General features: G+C 46.6%; 1 protein-coding gene across 2 annotated transcripts in view; it reads right to left on the minus strand.

Moving 5' to 3' along the window:
- mys (position-specific antigen beta subunit myospheroid) overlaps positions 1-17,433 on the minus strand; it is a 47,276-nt gene that overhangs the window by 22,140 nt on the left and 7,703 nt on the right. For both annotated transcript variants that reach the window (XM_050187593.3, XM_055076252.2), the window contains exons 7-14: positions 17,210-17,381; positions 13,551-13,634; positions 6,903-7,163; positions 6,630-6,709; positions 5,182-5,233; positions 4,217-4,372; positions 2,555-2,697; positions 134-206 (exon numbers count right to left, since the gene is read on the minus strand). In XM_050187593.3, coding sequence (XP_050043550.1) covers positions 134-206; positions 2,555-2,697; positions 4,217-4,372; positions 5,182-5,233; positions 6,630-6,709; positions 6,903-7,163; positions 13,551-13,634; positions 17,210-17,381 — 1,021 coding nt within the window. The remainder of the gene's footprint in view (positions 1-133; positions 207-2,554; positions 2,698-4,216; positions 4,373-5,181; positions 5,234-6,629; positions 6,710-6,902; positions 7,164-13,550; positions 13,635-17,209; positions 17,382-17,433) is intronic.

Genomic DNA, 17,433 nt, shown 5'->3' on the forward strand with positions numbered 1-17,433 from the left:
ACAGAAAAGCATTGACAGGGCGATACTGCCAAAGTGCACAATCAAAATATGAAACAAAAGGACGTGGCAATATGTTACAAGGTTGTTTACAAGTTTTCACGGGAAAGTCCACACACAGTCAAAGTGAACGTACCTCTCTCGGATGGCACTCGCAAACACCACATCGGCAATCTCCCCTTCCAGAACACGGTTTGGTGTCATTGGGGCTGCAAAGAGGGGAGTCTCACATGTGACCGCTCACCATGACCACCTTCTCAACTAACAAGAATAAGGCAGAAATGACTTTCTCTTTGGCTATAAAATGTAGCCTACTACAGCCGACTTCCATCAATTCGACCCTGAAAGGACCGACGAAATTGATCGAATCATCCAGTGCGTTGAATTAAACAAGTTGGTGAAGAAAAATTTCAAAACACACTGCTGATTCAATTGGCAGCAGTTGACCAATTCTAACACGGCCCCGAATCAAACATGCGCCGACTTTCTATGTGTCTGAAGTAGAAAACTAATGTACAAATTACATTAAAGCTCCTAAAGAAAGTAGCAATCTAACACGAACCCGATTTTTAGCAAGAAATATTGTTGCCCAATGTCAGCCGGTTTTCTAAAGTCAGCTTCACCACAGGATTAAAGAAGTTAGCTTCGCCGCATTACATTAATGTTATGCGGCAAAGCATACAAACATTGCAAGGCGGTTTTGATTTTGTCTAATTGCACTGCGCAGGCAATTTACGCCCAATTTTCTTTTTCTTCATTTTTTAAAGACAGGAATGGGTTGGAATCAGGTAAATACTATAATCAGACATTGTGAGCTAAGACTGTTGCTTGAAAATCTTCCTAGAGCAGGTCGAAAGTGGGCGTTTTCGAAGAGTGATGACGTGTGTTCAATGCATTCACTGCCAAGCTTAGGCTTAGCCACCGGAGTAGAACCCCCCGTGCCTCGTGCACAAAAGCCAGCACGCTTTCACCTTGCTTTCCTCCCTACCTCGCACGCACGATATTGAGCCGCGATAGTCGGTTGATCCTCGCAAGTCAGTTGCCAGCCCGTATCGACAGGGTAAAAGTGCATTTTACCATATTTACTCGCATAATGATCGCAATGTTTTGTAAGAAAATTGACGCAAACTCAGGGGTGCGATCATTACGCGGGTTACATTTCCCGCGAAAAGAAAAAACAATTTTTTTGTCCCGCGGTTGCTGCGGGACACCAAAACAAAAATGGTGGCCGGCTGGCGGAGCACGCCGAACGCACCGAACGTGATTTTTTCTTCTCGCGAGTACATTACGTGCATTGAAACAGTTTCTTCCGTATCAGTAATAAATAATATCAGCAAGTTTGCGGCACTAACGTAGCCATGTCCACTTTGAGGGGACAGAAACAGATGGGCGCGCTTAGCTGCCAGTGACAGAAATACATACATGGCTGACATGCTGCGGAAACTGCGGCATCTGTCTTCACTGCTATCCTAATACGGCACGTTTCTGCTAAAGGTGGGTGAATATCTTAGCTGTGTTACAAGCGTCGGCGTATGAATAGGGTACACTTTTAACGTATCAGTGTAAACGTGGCTACTATCATTGCCGCTCGCGATTTGTTGCGTGCCCATGAGTGCTGATGAGAAGAATCGAAAGGCGCCTTTTTTGTTGTTGTTGACCACAACCATCATAAAGCCTACACATAATAAAGGCAAGTTTGGTTGCAGCTTTTTTTTTTAGACATGGAAGTGCGGAAAGTAATGAAATGAGGCATCTACTTAAGAATGTTTGGTGCGTGCAGACCGCTTGGTTTGTCTTGAAGAGTTGTTCGCGTAGCATTCGACAGATGGTAAGCGCAATCAATATTAGCTAGACTTGGCACACGACATATCGCTGCGGCAAGTTCGGGGTGCAATCATTACACGGGAAATAAAAAAAATCGAATTTTGACGACAAAGTTCAGGGGTGCGATCATTATGCGAGTAAATACGATATACGCCCGATTTTGACAAAAATTGCCACAAAGTTCGTCTGCTGTAGCCGATAGTTCGCTGTAGCGTGGTTCGTTATATCCGAAAGTCTGTTGTAGGCGGGTCTGTTCCGAGCATCGACTGTAGTATGCCATATCAACGCGGTCTAGAATGCCACTGGCCATTCCGGCTGACGATCCGATGACCTCAACCTGCAGCTAGGCCCAGCAGAATCAACAGCGTCGGTAGAATGCTGCTTCAGATGCAACAGGCAGTTCCGGCCGTTCCGTTCATGCTGTCCATTCGGGCAGTGCACCATTGTCCGCGGTCTTCAGCCTCTCATTCCATTGATGCGTTCATTTTTTTTTTTTTTTCAGTAAGCTTGACACGTCTGCCTTATGCAAGTGTCTCCTGACAAGCCACAAGACAAAAAGACAGTTCGTCAGCTGCGTGAACACAAGCAAAAGCAGACGAAGATGACCCAGCGAACCGGCAGCAACGGTGGACACGGCGGTGCACGCAAAACAAAAATAAAGAACAAGATCACTTGCACGGGTAGGGGCGCTCGTTCGGAATTTTACGGTAGACAGAGAGTGATCTGTACTCACAAGAAGCAACCTTTCTCATCCCTGATTTGATCTGTGTCCTTGGCATCACATTCACACTCTCGGCCATAACGGTTGTTGTAGCAGTTGCAGATGCCACACTCAAAGGTGCCCTTTCCATCCGAGCACTTGGGACTGTACGGTTCCTGCGTGAGATAAACTTTATATTGTTAGTGAACACTTCCAATATCCTCGTCGGGCCAAACTGCATTAAAAATGAAGCAGAACCTTGGCTAAAGAAAATTACAGAAAGTGTGCACAGAGGTGTCGCTTTGATAGATATGGTCATGCGACTACTAAAATCTGTTTACCAAGTTACAGGGTTCACACAGAGAATTTAAAGTTGGCCCCAAATGTTAAAAAGAACCTCCCCTGCTAAACTGATGCATTTGTGTGCAACCGTTAGCTCCCTTCAGGGTTGTTTCAACAAGCTATCAATTAGAAGGCACTTGTCGTCTAAAAATGATATAAACTGTTTTGCTGCAGCTCAATGAAACTGTTGCAGCTTTAATGCAAGCGCATTTTAGTCATAATAAATTAGGCTCTGCACAGCAATGCTAGGCTACTATGCTGCTTTCTCTGCTGCTAACGTCTTCCCGCTTTTGGTTCTACTGGAGACAAAAGAGAGAGAAAAAAAGAAAAAGAAAAGCTGAAGATGTAGGTCATGCTATATGTAGGGCTTACTACTTCAGGTTAGCAGCTTGAAGTGACATAAAGAGAACAAGTAAATAAAAAAAAAACTTGCAGTTTCGCCCAAATGGCGAAGCATCGATTGCAATGGCAAATTAATAGACAGCTGTACGAAGTAGTTTCATCGGCCATATAACCTCATAAACATTCGTTTACTAACTAAATTAACAAGCATGCACGTGTGCACAAGCAAACATGAACACATCTCACTCGATATGCATGTAAACTCGCTGTCAAAACGCTAGAGTATGGAAGCGTGGCAGCAGCAGCGAACGAACTGAACTTCATGCTGCCTTTCGCTTCAATATGAACTAAGCAGCCAGAACATAGCACCTATGAAGTTATGAGCCCGCGGTACACCTGGACTCTGTACTCGTTGCAGATCACTTTCAAGATAGGGCCCGTGCGGCCATGCCAATGCAGCAGCAGCCACCGGAGTAGAACACCCCCGCCCCCCTCCCCACAGTACCTTGCACGTGACAGAAGAGAGCACACTTCCTCCCCGCTTTCCTCCCTTGTGCATGCGAGATAAAGCCACCATTCTCAGCTCACCTTCAAACACTTTCACTTGCACACATAGCATACAGCACACGGCGACAATGATATCGCCCTTGGACTTTATACGGAACACCAAGGTGCCAGCAGAAATGCGCCTGGAGTGTCCATATAATTGCTATCACAATAAAATACCAGAAATAAACAAAACAAGAAATCAAGGCAAGACGACAAAAGGTCAATGTCTATTTACAAGTCCAGACTGGCGTAGGTGTAACAGTAGGGCCTCCGTGGCTCGGATTGTGTCCCCACTTCTCTTCCAAAGCCCTGTGAAACCACTAGTCTGCATTGATCCTCATATATCAGGTTAAGACTTTGCTGCTAACTGCACAGGGGTATACTGATCCAGTGAAACAGCACATGCTCAGCATCATCAGGTGCCTTGCCCTCAGTGCACCCCGCAAGCTTCGCAGGCCTCACCTCGTTCCAAGGCTTCTCACAGTCACACTCGCAGATCATCTCCAAGTGCACGACCAGCAACTCGCTAATGCCAACAGGGTAGATCTGTATCGTTTGGTTCCATTGGCTGCGGTCCTTTGGGCACGACTTGACTTCAATCGTTGCCTCGAAAGTCACCTAGCACGATAACACAATGAGCAAGTCAAGAAAAAGCAAATGTCATGATTTCACTAATTGTTTGCATAGCTGTTGCAAGCTATGCAATAGCTCAGACACACCTATTCTCCAATTCAGTTTTTAATATGTTCAGTTCTTTACAAGTGCCTTGAACTGTTCAGCTTTCAGCTGCTAAGCTACATGTTGAGCACACAAAGATGTATTGTAAAAGAAACCCCTAAATATGAACTCTATTATGCTGAATTCTCAAACAAATGAACTAATTTGGAGGCCTTTACATATCTGCTTCATTACAGTTTGATTCTTTATTGATCCAACACATTCATGGTAAGGTCGACAACTGATTGACTGATTTAATGATCGATGTGGTAAGATGCCCCAAAGCAATTGCTGTAGTGGACAGCGCCAGATTAATCTTGAGCACCTGGGCTTCTTTGACGTCCACACATATCTACTGAAATATGCAAACAACCTTTCCTTCATTAACGCCTACATCAGGATGCAGCAGTGATAGCCAGGAAATTAACTTGGAATCTTGCGCTCAGAAGCAAGATGCCAAAGTCACTGGGTCACTGCAACGGCTGATTGCTGTATGTAAAAGTAATGACTGCTTAGTTTATCCAACATTTTCTGTAATTTCCATACAATTCATTATGCAATTTATCTCTCTTAAATGCGAAAATGTGCAATTACAGAACACATGTTTATTACATGTACTATTAACACATAACCTAGCAATGCATTGCATCATTTCATAATCCTATTTCAACACACACAAATCAATAAATGCATAGCGATTTAGTACTCACATTGTCGCCCACTTTGAGACCTTTGCATACGTTGGTCTTTTCCTTCTTGTCTCTAAAGGAGCACAAATAGACATTGTGTAAGCCCTTAAACACGCCATAAACTGCGATTTAAAAAACAAGAATTATGGGGTTTAACGTGCCAAAACCACTTTCTGATTATGAGGCACGCCATAGTGGAGGACTCCGGAAATTTCGACCGCCTGGGGTTATTTAACGTGCACCTAAATCGAAGTACACGGGTGTTTTCGCATTTCGCCTCCATCGAAATGCGGCCGCCACGATTTGATCTCGCGATCTCGTGCTCAGTAGCCTAACACCATAGCCAGTGAGCAACCACGGCGGGTAAGCTGTGATGCGAGTGCTGCTTTCATTTTAACCCTTTCACACGCACAGTTGCTGAACGTGAATGTTGAGCATTCTGCCATCTATAGGCCTTGAAGGAGGAAAATCTCTACATGCACAGTCATTCACCGATTTTTTCACCGATTTTTCAAACCTACTTGATTATCTGTATGCTCCCATGACACCACCCCTTATTTCATAGAACTGTGTGCGCGATTATCTGCATCCCCACTTCACACCTGCACAACAAACACATGAGCGTAGTGAACAATCACAAAATTTCAAACTGATATTATTTTAATGGAGAACATTGAGTGAGATTCTATGAAGAAACTTTCAGCACTGTAAAAAAAAAACAATTTTATTTTACTGTTGATATTCTTTTTTTTTAGACTGCCTGATTATTTGGCCATCTTTGCATACCCATTCACATCTGAGAAATCAGTCAGTGACTATAAATGCATGCTACAATAAAACCAGTCTGCTCTGGTTTAACACAAATCAAGCCAGGGCCAGAATAACGTAAAGGTTCCTTTCACTTGATCGCATTAATTTCTCATCCTTCAATGTTCACAACCGTCCAATCCTTGCAATAATTTAGGTGGAGTGCTGCTCGGACCCCAGCAAAGTGCAAGAAGGATTAGCACTGAACTGAATCATTACTTTACGCCGCACCAGCAGTCATCACCACTTACTAGGACAATTGGAGAGCCTGATAGCCGTTCAAAAGAATCAAGAGAAAAAGGATAAAGGACTACTGGACACCTTGCAGATGGATTATGCATTGCTGGCAGCATGGAAAGTGTGACTATAGTATATCTGGAATTACACGTGATCACAGCAGTATAAAATTGACTGTGCATTTATGTTTTCTCACTCAAAAAAATTCCCCTCAAGGCTTTAACCACTTGCTTTGTTCATGAGGTAGGTGATGACAAGCACCTATACAAGACAAGGGACACAGATACATTCACCTGCATCCTTGCTGCCATTTTCATACTTCTGTGCCCACATCCAAGGTCCGGACGTGGGCACAGAAGGTTTTCACAGAAGCGCACAGAAGGTTTGTTGAATGCCACACAAAACAGTCAAATAAAAAGAATTACCCGAGACAGCTGGACATGTAGCTGATCTGGATATGGCTGCTAGTGACATTGTCTTTGATTTCCACCTTGGAGGAGATTTTCTGTAGAAGAGAGAGTGGTACAAAGTACTTCAGCAATTTCCTTTGTATAAAGAGTACAATATCATTACTTGATGTCAGCATCATTGTTACACCAAAATTTCATTAATTCAAAATACAGAGAATGCCTACTCATAGAATAGCTCTGTCAAAAAACTCAGCTGCATGACGAGACGGCAAGAAAGTTGTGACTCACGTCGTACTGCTCGCGCACCAGTTGGACCACGTTGGACGAGTCGTTCTCCAGGCGGCCGCTGCTGCATCCCTCCAGCTGGTTGCCCAGTTTCTCATAGACGCTGATCTGGTCAGCCGTGACAGCGAAAATGATGTTCACCTTGTGCTCCTGTATCTTGGCATTGATCTGGCTGAGCGATGGGTAATCCTGGTGCACACTTTGGGTGTACTCGCCATTCTCCAGGTGGCACCGACCATCGTTGGGCTTCACGATGCCCCCGAGCTAAAAAAAAATAAAGACATGACTGAAATGGTGGACGCGAAGAGCCTAGATAGTCAGAAGAATATTAAAAAGTTCGGATACATCTGCAAAATCTTCAGCAGCTACACATCTTAGGCACCGAATGGCTGCCTCATGGGAAACCAAATTTGCATTTGGCTTCTTATGTAAATGGATAGAGCAAGGTGTACAGCCTTCAAGAACCTGGCTGATCTAATACTGTTGAGGTGGAGTGAAATTGAAATAAATTAAACGAAGCCCTAGCGTGCATAAGACGACAAATTATATGGATGTTGTTGCGTACTCCAGGGTAGCGTACCGTACTGCTGTCGAGAAGTAGCGTCGCCTGCCTAACGAAGCTCGACCGACATTACTTATTGGGTAGCGTGGCGTTGTCGGCGGGCTGCAGGCATCCGGTAGACCATGGCGACCGAGCAAGGGCGAGACGATTTGCTAGTGCGAAACTTGCACGGTTTATTCAAAGGTAGCTTAAAGAAAATAAGAAGAGCATGAAGTATCTAAAAGTACATTTCGGAGCCCCTTAAATAGGCTCTATACAAGTGTGGGCGGGATCTTGCTTCCGTCGATGTCACGTAACAGGCACAGAGAGAGGGCCCCTCCTCCTGCATTACCGAGCAAGGAAAGGAGAAGTCAACCCTCATTTCGACGAATCCTGGTAGAAGGTCCTTTGTGCGCAAGGTGCCTGACATTGACCCTCACAGGAGAAGTCAACCCACATTTTGACGAATCCTGGTAGAAGGTCGGGCGAAATTCCTGTCGCCACGTGGTGTCAGTCCCAACCCTAACAGCATCTCTGGCGGGGGAGAAAGATCCCGACGTGTAGGGGCCAGCAGCCGCTGTACGAGGGATCGGCGTTTCGGTATCAGAATTCCCCGTAGAGGTCACGAACCCTTAGTTTGTAGCAGGTAGATTCCTGGGAGTGGTCATCCATCCTCGTGGCGCTCTGGTGACTTTTCTCCCTGGTCCGGTCCGGTGAAATTGGTCTTGCAAGCAGGTCTCGCAAATTTTCGTCTCCTGCGTGGGCAAGCAATCACCCCAGAACAGTGCCGGACCCACAACCACAAAGCAGCGAGCACAAGGCCACCCTCCCCCGAGACACACCCGGCTTTTAAAAAAAAAGAAAACCCGCTACACCTCTCCCATTCCCTACGCGCGTCCTCCCCCCCTCAACACTAAAAACAGCCATTTCTTGAAAGCGTTAGGACGTGGTTATTAAAATCAGCTAACAATCGGCTTCACTTCGGAAAAACATATGAATGAACGAAAAAAAGATGCCACGGAAACCCGGATGAGCAGGAGGCTTTCGATACTCTAGGGGCAACGACTTAAACCGTCGGCATTGCCGTTAAGCTTACCCTTCTTGTAGCGAATATCGAAGGTGTACTGTAGAAGAGCCAAGCTCCAGCGCAAAAGACGACCGTTTTTCGTAGACATGGACTGCAGCCATGTGAGGGGACAGTGATCAGTCTCTATGGTGAATTTTGAGCCAGCGATATAGCAAGCTAGCTTCTGTACCGCCCAAACTACGCATGCGCATTCCTTTTCTGATGCACTGTATGCTTCATCATGAACTGAAAGCTTTCTACTGGCGTACAGTACAGGATGTTCGTTCTCGTCATCCTTCTTTTGACAGAGCACCACTCCCATACCCGTGTCACTGGCATCACACTGAAGAATGAATGGCTTAGAGTAGTCGGGTGCATTCAACACTGGCTGACTCGTTAGTGCGTTCTTCAGCATACTAAAAGCCTTTTCTTTTGCGTCATCCCACTTTACCGTTCGTGGTTCTGTTTTTCTGAGAGCATCCGTTAAAGGACTCGCAATCTCGGAATACCGCGGAATATATCTTTGGTAATAACCCGCCAAGCCAAGGAATGATCTGATGTCCCGCTTGGTGCATGGTTGCGGGAAGTTGTCTATGGCGGTCAGTTTAACCTCGGAAGGCCGACGATGGCCTTGCCCTATTACATGACCTAGATAAGCTACCTCCGTGCGCCCTAATTGGCATTTGGGAGCCTTAACAGTTAAGTTGGCCTCTCGTAGACGACACAACACGGTTCGCAGGTGTTGCATATGGTCCGCCCATGATGAAGAAAAGATAGCTATGTCATCGAGATAGGGAAGTGCAAAGTCCTACATTCCTCGCAGCACCTGGTCCATAAGGCTAGAGAAGCAATATGGCGCATTCTTCAATACAAAACTCAGGACTTTCGGACGAAAGGTTCCCATCAGGGAAATAAACGCTGCAAGCCTGCTTGCCCTCTCGGTCAACGGAGCCTGCCAATACCCTCTGACTAAATCGAGCATAGAAATGAAATTAGCACTGCTCACTTTCTCAAGCCTTTCCTCGATATGCGGTATTGGATAAGTCTGGTCCTTCGTGATTAAATTGAGCCTGCAGTAGTCGATACATGGGCGTGGCTCCTTTCCTGGGACCTCAACTAAGATAAGAGGTGAGGTATAATCACTCTCTCCTGGCTTGATTACACCTAGCTCTAACATCTTGTTTATTTCAGCGGTCATGACTTCATGTTGACGAGGCGAAACGCGATAAGCTTTCGAACGAACAGGGTTCGCCGAGGTTAACTCGATATCGTGAACGATCGCAGTTGTCCTGCCCGATGTGTCTGAAAATACGTCTTTAAATTCAAACACGAGTTCCCTCAGTTCGGCCCTTTGATTGGGATTCAACTCCGCCTGTTCCACTAACTTATCAATGGTCTCGTGAATGTCTTTTGTCTCCGTCACGGCTGTTAACTCTCGAAAGTCGACAGGCATTTCCTCAGATTGGTTATTCAAAGAGGGTTTCACGATCATTCGCTTTTCCCCGACTTCAAAGCGTTGCGTCGCGTGCGAGCCGTCCTGTCATAGTAATGCTCAGCATTGTTTTGTGCTTTACGCATTTCCTGCTCGGCAATCATTGTGGCAGGGCTTACGTTTAACAACTTTCTCCTACATTCTGCCTCTCGCGACATTTCAGGCTCCGCTGCTTTCCTGGTTTTTTCATTAGCTGGCGTACTTTCCGCCTCATCCCCTATAGGGCTGTCCTGTTCAGTACTGGTTGACGAATCAGCTGTCAAACCTGTTTTCTCCACCACTGGACATTCGTACACTGCCTTGGAACGAGTTAGGGCTTGCACTATTCCCTCACTAAACCCGATTCCCTGGCGTCGTAGCAAATCCTCTGATTTGTTAGAAAACAAATACGGATACTGCGGCGGAAGATGTGCCAAGACGGCGGCTTCAGTGTCCAGTACTCCGAAAGGGCCTTCAATACGAATTTTGGCCACTGGGAGACAAACACTGGAGGCCTCTACGGCTTGCCTTATCGAAGCACATTCTCCCGTGAACTGGCCTTCCTCTACGTACGACGGATGCACTACGTCCAATGTGGCTGCCGAGTCGCGAAGCACTCTACACGGTTTGCCGTTTACCACGAGGTCGCGAATGTATGGTTCTAGCAAGTGCAGATTTTCTACGTTACTACTTAGTGACATCAACACTAGCTTGGGATTTCTGCACCCCACGGAGATATGCCCCGTTTGCTGGCAGTTGTAGCAAACTACTGGTTTCTTTGCCTCGAAAGTATTTTCTTTCTGCCTTTCTGCACTCCGTTCGTGTGGTTCCTTTTCTCCCTCGCTTTCCTCGTTACTAGCTTTAACCGAATCTGACCTTTCCATTGTTTTATACCGACTCGACTTTGACCATCGCTTTGGCTTGTCGGGTCTGTATTTATACATCTCCTTCTTAGGAGCTTCGTTGCCTTCGTTCGCACGGCGAGTTACGTACTCCTCAGCGAGATCGGCCGCTCTCGTAGCAGTGTCTACGCCTGGCCTATCCTGCACTCAATACTTGATGTTTACTGGCAGCCGGCGGTAGAACTGTTCTAAAGCAACGCACTTCGTTGTTTTTTCGACGTCGCCGAGTGCACCCTCTTCTCTGAGCCATTCTTTCAGGTTTACCTCCAAGGTGTATGCAAAATCTGAATATGACTCACTCTTGGTCTTCTCGACTTCCCTGAACTTTCGCCTGAATGCTTCCACTGATAATCTGTACTTTTTAAGCAGATTTGCTTTGACTTCATCGAAGTCCTCTGCTTCTTCCTTCCCCATGCGGGCGATAATATCAGCTACCTCCCGTGGCAGCAACGTAAGCAAGCGTTGCAGCCACGTGTCTCTCGCGAATTTTGCCTTCTCACACGTGTGCTCAAACTGTACCAGAAAAAGACCTATGTCCCCTCCTACTGCGTAGGGTGCCATCAAGTCTGTCATTCTGCGCTCGCTTTCACGTGCCTCTGTGCTAGGTCTTTCGCTATTTTGTGCTTTCAAGAGCTCAATCCCTAGGCGCTTCATTTCGAGGTCGCGCTATTCTTTTGCCTCACGTGCAACCCGCTCGCGCTCCTCTTTTTCCTCTAGGCACTTACGCTCTTCTTTTTCCTCTAGGCGCTTACGCTCTTCCTCTCTTTCTTTAATGCCCTCTAGGCATTCCGTCAGTTCCTCGTCGTCTGCCCCGGTCGCTTCGATCGCCTCAATGATCTCCGGCTTTCTCTTTGATTCGGCAATTTGGAGGCCCAACTCTTTGGCCAAGCTCAACAATTCCGGCTTCTTTAGTGCCTTTAAGTTCATGGCTGCCCTTAGTGCTGCTAAACCTTCACTCTATACAACCTTGACGTACTCAATCTTCCGTCAACGGTTTAAAGAAAAATCACTGCTGTGTACTTGCCAAAAAATATGTAAAAGCCAAGTGATATCTCAGTGAAGAAAAGCCGTGCACTCACCATATGCAGTCATGATCCAGACACCTTCCTTCCGAACATTGTTGCCAGGACGAAGAGGCTACGATTTTGTAGTTGTCGTCCAAGTTGGGGTCTCCAGGATTCCGTATCCCAATCGCTGCCAGTCAGTTTGTTGCGTACTCCAGGGTAGCGTACCGTACTGCTGCCGAGAAGTAGCGTCGCCTGCCTAACGAAGCTCGACCGACATTACTTATTGGGTAGCGTGGCGTTGTCGGCGGGCTGCAGGCATCCGGTAGACCATGGCGGCCGAGCAAGGGCAAGACGATTTGCTAGTGCGAAACTTGCACGGTTTATTCAAAGGTAGTTTAAAGAAAATAAGAAGAGCATGAAGTATCTAAAAGTACATTTCGGAGCCCCTTAAATAGGCTCTCTACAAGTGTGGGCGGGATCTTGCTTCCGTCGATGTCACGTGACAGGCACAGAGAGAGGGCCCCTCCTCCTGCATTACCGAGCAAGGAAAGGAGAAGTCAACCCTCATTTCGACGAATCCTGGTAGAAGGTCCTTTGTGCGCAAGGTGCCTGACGTTGACCCTCACAGGAGAAGTCAACCCACGTTTCGACGAATCCTGGTAGAAGGCCCTTTGTGCGCAAGGTGCCTGACGTTGACCCTCGCAGGAGAAGTCAACCCACGTTTCGACGAATCCTGGCAGAAGGCCCTTTGTGCGCAAGGTGCCTGACGTTGACCCTCGCAGGAGAAGTCAACCCACGTTTCGACGAATCCTGGTAGAAGGCCCTTTGTGCGCAAGGTGCCTGACGTTGACCCTCGCAGGAGAAGTCAACCCTCATTTCGACGAATCCTGGTAGAAGGTTGGGCGAAATTCCTGTCGCCACGTGGTGTCAGTCCCAACCCTAACAATGTACAAACCTGTTTCCAAAAGCCAGTTTCTGGTGTATGAGAACAATGAACTATAGAAGATTGCATGTTCTAATTCGTATTAATTCTTTGCCTTTCAACCCAGCAAGGCAGTACAGTACACTGTTCAGCCACCTAAATGAGCTAAAAAAGAAAGCACTTCTGGCTTAGTAGAATCGCATGATCTGACATGAGTAGAGATGCAGATAAGTAAACCAAGAAAATTATTCTTACATAACTGTCCACACGAGAACACTGTTCTGTATATTTTTATTATTTTAACAAAGAGTCACACGCAAACGATCCCCAAGCAACTGGTAAATTATGTGCAATGCAAAGCTCAGCTTTTCTCATTCATAAATGCAACAATATGTAAAATATTCGTACATACTGTTCTTATGGTGCTACAAAGGAGTGCACAAGAACAAAGTAGCAGCAGACAGCAAATTTTGGCACAGAATAACTTGGCATACATGGAACTGACATACTCGCCCAGCTTCCAGCTTTTCTATGAACTTAATGCAGAAATGGTACCAAAGAAGTCAAGTTGTACTGCCTTACTTATTTTTCTTTCCTTTCTTAGATGGTCCAGCAGCAAGTATTCAATAGCTGTTATAGCTGTACTAAGTGAACACCTAGCAATCAACCCGGAAAAAACACTTCTCGCTTGACGGTTTCCTTCGCACATAAACGAGTACAGGCAAGAAGTACCATGACTCACCTTGCCGTCACCCGCGTAATGGAAGCCGCTGTCTGTGGAGAAGAGAAGAAGCCTGCGAGCTTTTTCCCTCCAGCCAATTTCCTTCTGCAAAGCAAACAAAAACGAGAAGCATATGTGACTTTGGACGACAAAAATCATACACAACTAAAACACTTAACCAGACTCAACATTCTCACTGCACCCTCAAGTAACTTTTCCAGAAATATTTGTAAAAAATTAGTTCTTAAGAAAGGCCAGAAAGGAGACTACATCAGAATTATCCAAGTATGAATTGTGGTGAGTTAATAGCATTTGCGCCCACTTCTTCAGGCACATTGTCGCAGGTGCACACCATCACAGAGCTTCCTATAAATTAGATACAACTCTGGCGCTGCTATTGTTCAGCCAGCATGGGAAATGGTAGTTAGTACCATGAATTTGTCTAATCTTCAGTATAATCTTCCTGTGGCATAGCTGCCAGGTTCGCAGGGAAGACATTAGGGAGATCCGACTGTGGTGGTGGTGGTGGGGGGGGGGGGGGGGGGGGGGGGCTCGGAGTCAATATTTCAGACGCATTTTCCATAACTGAATTTTTTATTTAGTTGAGACGGAGCAGGATTTGTATAGTTTTTGCTTCAAAACCACCAACAACCTACACAACCGGTCACCATCACTAAATCTTCGATGTGGCTGATGCCGCCCTATTCAAGAAGTCCTTGGAGTACTGTCGTGCGTAACAATGTGCGCCGCTGCGACACTTCGCCAAAAGAATGTGTCCGAGGGTCATGTCAGACATAGATGCTCGGAACTGGGTACGATTTTTTTTTACAGTGCTGAACTGCCTCTCGCATTCAGCGTTGCTGTGCGGTATAGAGAGGATTCCGAGCATCACCGCTGAGATGCGCCCAAATTTCAAAAGCCCGTCTGCGCCTCTGAGCTGGGAGATGGCATTCCACTGGGCATCAGCCCGTTCCTCTTGCAGCACATCTGGAGGAATGACAAAAGCCTGCAACTTCACAAACTCCATTTCCAGAAAGTTGGGAGCTTCATCTTTAGACTCTTGCGGCTCCTGTGGTAACAAGGCCGGAAACGTCTCCACAAAGAAGAGGACGTTATGAAATGACATGGTGTCAATGCATTTGACATCCGCAACTCGTGCATTAATCAGTGCACTGTGAGCCAAAGGAAACTTAAGCCGAATGTAATCACAGGCAGTGACCATGTATTTCCGAACAGCCTCAAAACATTGTTCTTGTTCACTTGGCTCGAGTTTTTCAACAATGTGTTTCGCTTCTTGTCCGACCACAATGTCTCGATCATCCTTCTGCGCATCTTGGCTCTGGTAGTCAATCGTAAGCAGGTCCTTGTGCCCCTTTAGCAGGCCTGGCCTCACAAACCTTGAAAGGAGGTCCTCAAGAAGCCCAAAGAGCAGCGATTGCAGCAAGTGTATTTGAGGAGCTTGCGCTTGCAGGCGGGAGTTCAATGTGTCAAAGGCAGGGATAATGGTCTTTAAAAAAAGACAGCAAGCTTTATTGAGATCAGAACTCAGGAACACAAACAGCCGTTCCTCACGTGTTATGCATGGTGCCCCCCGAGTCTTGCCTTCCACATCAGCGCCCTTAGCTTTTTTCACTGTCACTGGTGTACTCTCTGCTGGCATTTTTCTCTTCTGTTTGCACACGATGGGCTCCGGTTGTGCAGTTACCGTTGACACCACTGTTGTCTTCGGAATTTGATAGTAAGACAGAAACTGCGGGCTTGTGGCTTCTTTCTTCACCTCATGAAGGAAAAAGCTCAACAGAGGTGCCCACTGGTCCAGTAGCCTTTGCAGGCATTTCCCAAGCGACAGCCATCGAGTTGGCGTGTGCTTGAGGATTTTTCTGAACTCAACATCGTGCATTTTGTGAAACTGTTTAAGGGTAAATTTTCTTTTAGCACTCTTTTCCAAATAAAAAAAAATGTCCACGAGGACTTCGTCCACTTTCGACGGGAGGCAAGACGCCGCTTTTTCAGCCGCAATGTTGATCAAATGGCATGGACAACCGATTTTTATAATATTTTCATGGGCCTCTGTCAGCACTGCCGCCACGCCATTTTTTTTCCCCAACATCACGTTGGCGTTGTCAGAACCAAAGGCTATGCAATTGGATAGCGGTATGTTCAACGAAGTGAGGGTATCTATAATCAATCTGGCAATGTTGCGCCCAGTTGAATGGCCCTCCAGAGTGCTTAGCGCAAGCAGTCTGCTCTCGATTAAGCCCGATTCTTTAACAAAATAGGTGACCACGATCGGGTACAGTTGTGCTTGGCTGTCGTTACTACCATCTATGGCAACCGCAAACACCCTTTCTTTCAGGGCACTCACCGTGCTTTCCTGTGCGTGGCGAGCCATCTCACCGACAATTGCTGTAGTTTTAGTCCTAGAACATGCGTAGCGCTTCGCAATATCCGACTTCGGGAACATTTTCCGCAGCAGAGGTCCCACGTGTTCAGAGGCGCTCAGCGGGATGTTGTACTCCAGCAAGAAATCCGTGAACAGGCATTCCGCACGGATGACATCACTGTCGTCTTGTCTCACGAAAAATTGCTGGAGACGTTGCTGGTTCTCTTGGCACTGAAGGCTGCTGGCGTGCTTCTTCGAAGAAACGTGCGTAGCCAAGTCGGTTCTGCCGCCGTGCGAGATGCTGATGTCGCAATTGCAAACAGTGCAAAATGCATGATGCTCGCCTTTCCGCGACGCCACAAAACAGCCAAAGTCTGCGGTATACTGCCTTAAAAAGACTTGAAGGTATTTCTTGCGCTCTTTACTCAACGCCATTGCCGACAACTACGTAAAGGACACACTACACCAGGCACCGGAGCGCCGAAGCCAACAAAGAACGTAAGAAAACTTTCGATGAGCGTGTGGAGGCAGCCTAGTGCTACCTACAGGAAATACCGGCACAAGTGGAGAGAAACTACAGGGAGAATCAGACCCTAGCGCCCCGCTTGTGATACCCTGGGCAGCTGCATAGAAATCTCCTTATGCGTAGATGAAAATGACCGCGGCGCTTTGTTCGCATAAATAGCAAAGCAGAAGCGATACTACGAGCTTCAATTCTGCGCTTGACCCACTACGCTTTTTAGACTCTTCGCTGATCACGCTGTCAATCGGTGTCACGAAGCTCCGACGCTATGTGGCCAGACTAGGAGAAGGGTTCGGCCGAACACGGGCGCGTTTTCGGGAGATTTCTGTTTCGGTCGTACAATCGTACAAAACCATTAAAATTCGGGAGTCTCCCGGACAATTCGGGAGACCTGGCAGGTATGCTGTGGCATCAAACATTCTTGCGCCATTATTTATTACACTTTATATAGATTTCCAAGCACTTATAATATATTTCAAACACAGTGAGGCAATTAGCTTCAGCACACATGCATAAGTGCTGCAAATGGTTGCATTCATAATGCAGTAGTTTGTTGAAAATGATAGGCTTGCGAAGTCACAAAGCCAACTGAGTCCAAAACAACGCAGTTTGGCCAAATCTATCCACTAACTGTCATTCCCCTGCTTGCTGAACTGACCGCCATACAACAACCGTAGACAAAGAGCCAAGAGTTCCCTCCAGTAATTTTTTGTACAAAGCTCTATGCGTACCCTGACAAAAGCACACATGACAAAACCATGTCAGAAAGCTCACATGGCAGACGACGGCTTGCATTATGGCATCGAACCCGCCTTCAGGAGCGTCGAGATTCCCAGAGACCTTGGCTTCGGCCACCTGTGTCTTGAAGAGGCCAGTCTTGATGTCCAGTGGCATGTGGTTCTTGAAGCCATAGGGAGCAACACATCCGTCACAAGGCATCTGCAGTCTGTGAGAATTGGGCATAGTAAATATGCGACAACACAAAATCCTCAAGTATG

The sequence above is a fragment of the Dermacentor andersoni genome, chromosome 2 (genome assembly GCF_023375885.2).
Source record: "Dermacentor andersoni chromosome 2, qqDerAnde1_hic_scaffold, whole genome shotgun sequence".
Lineage (NCBI taxonomy): Eukaryota > Metazoa > Arthropoda > Arachnida > Ixodida > Ixodidae > Dermacentor > Dermacentor andersoni.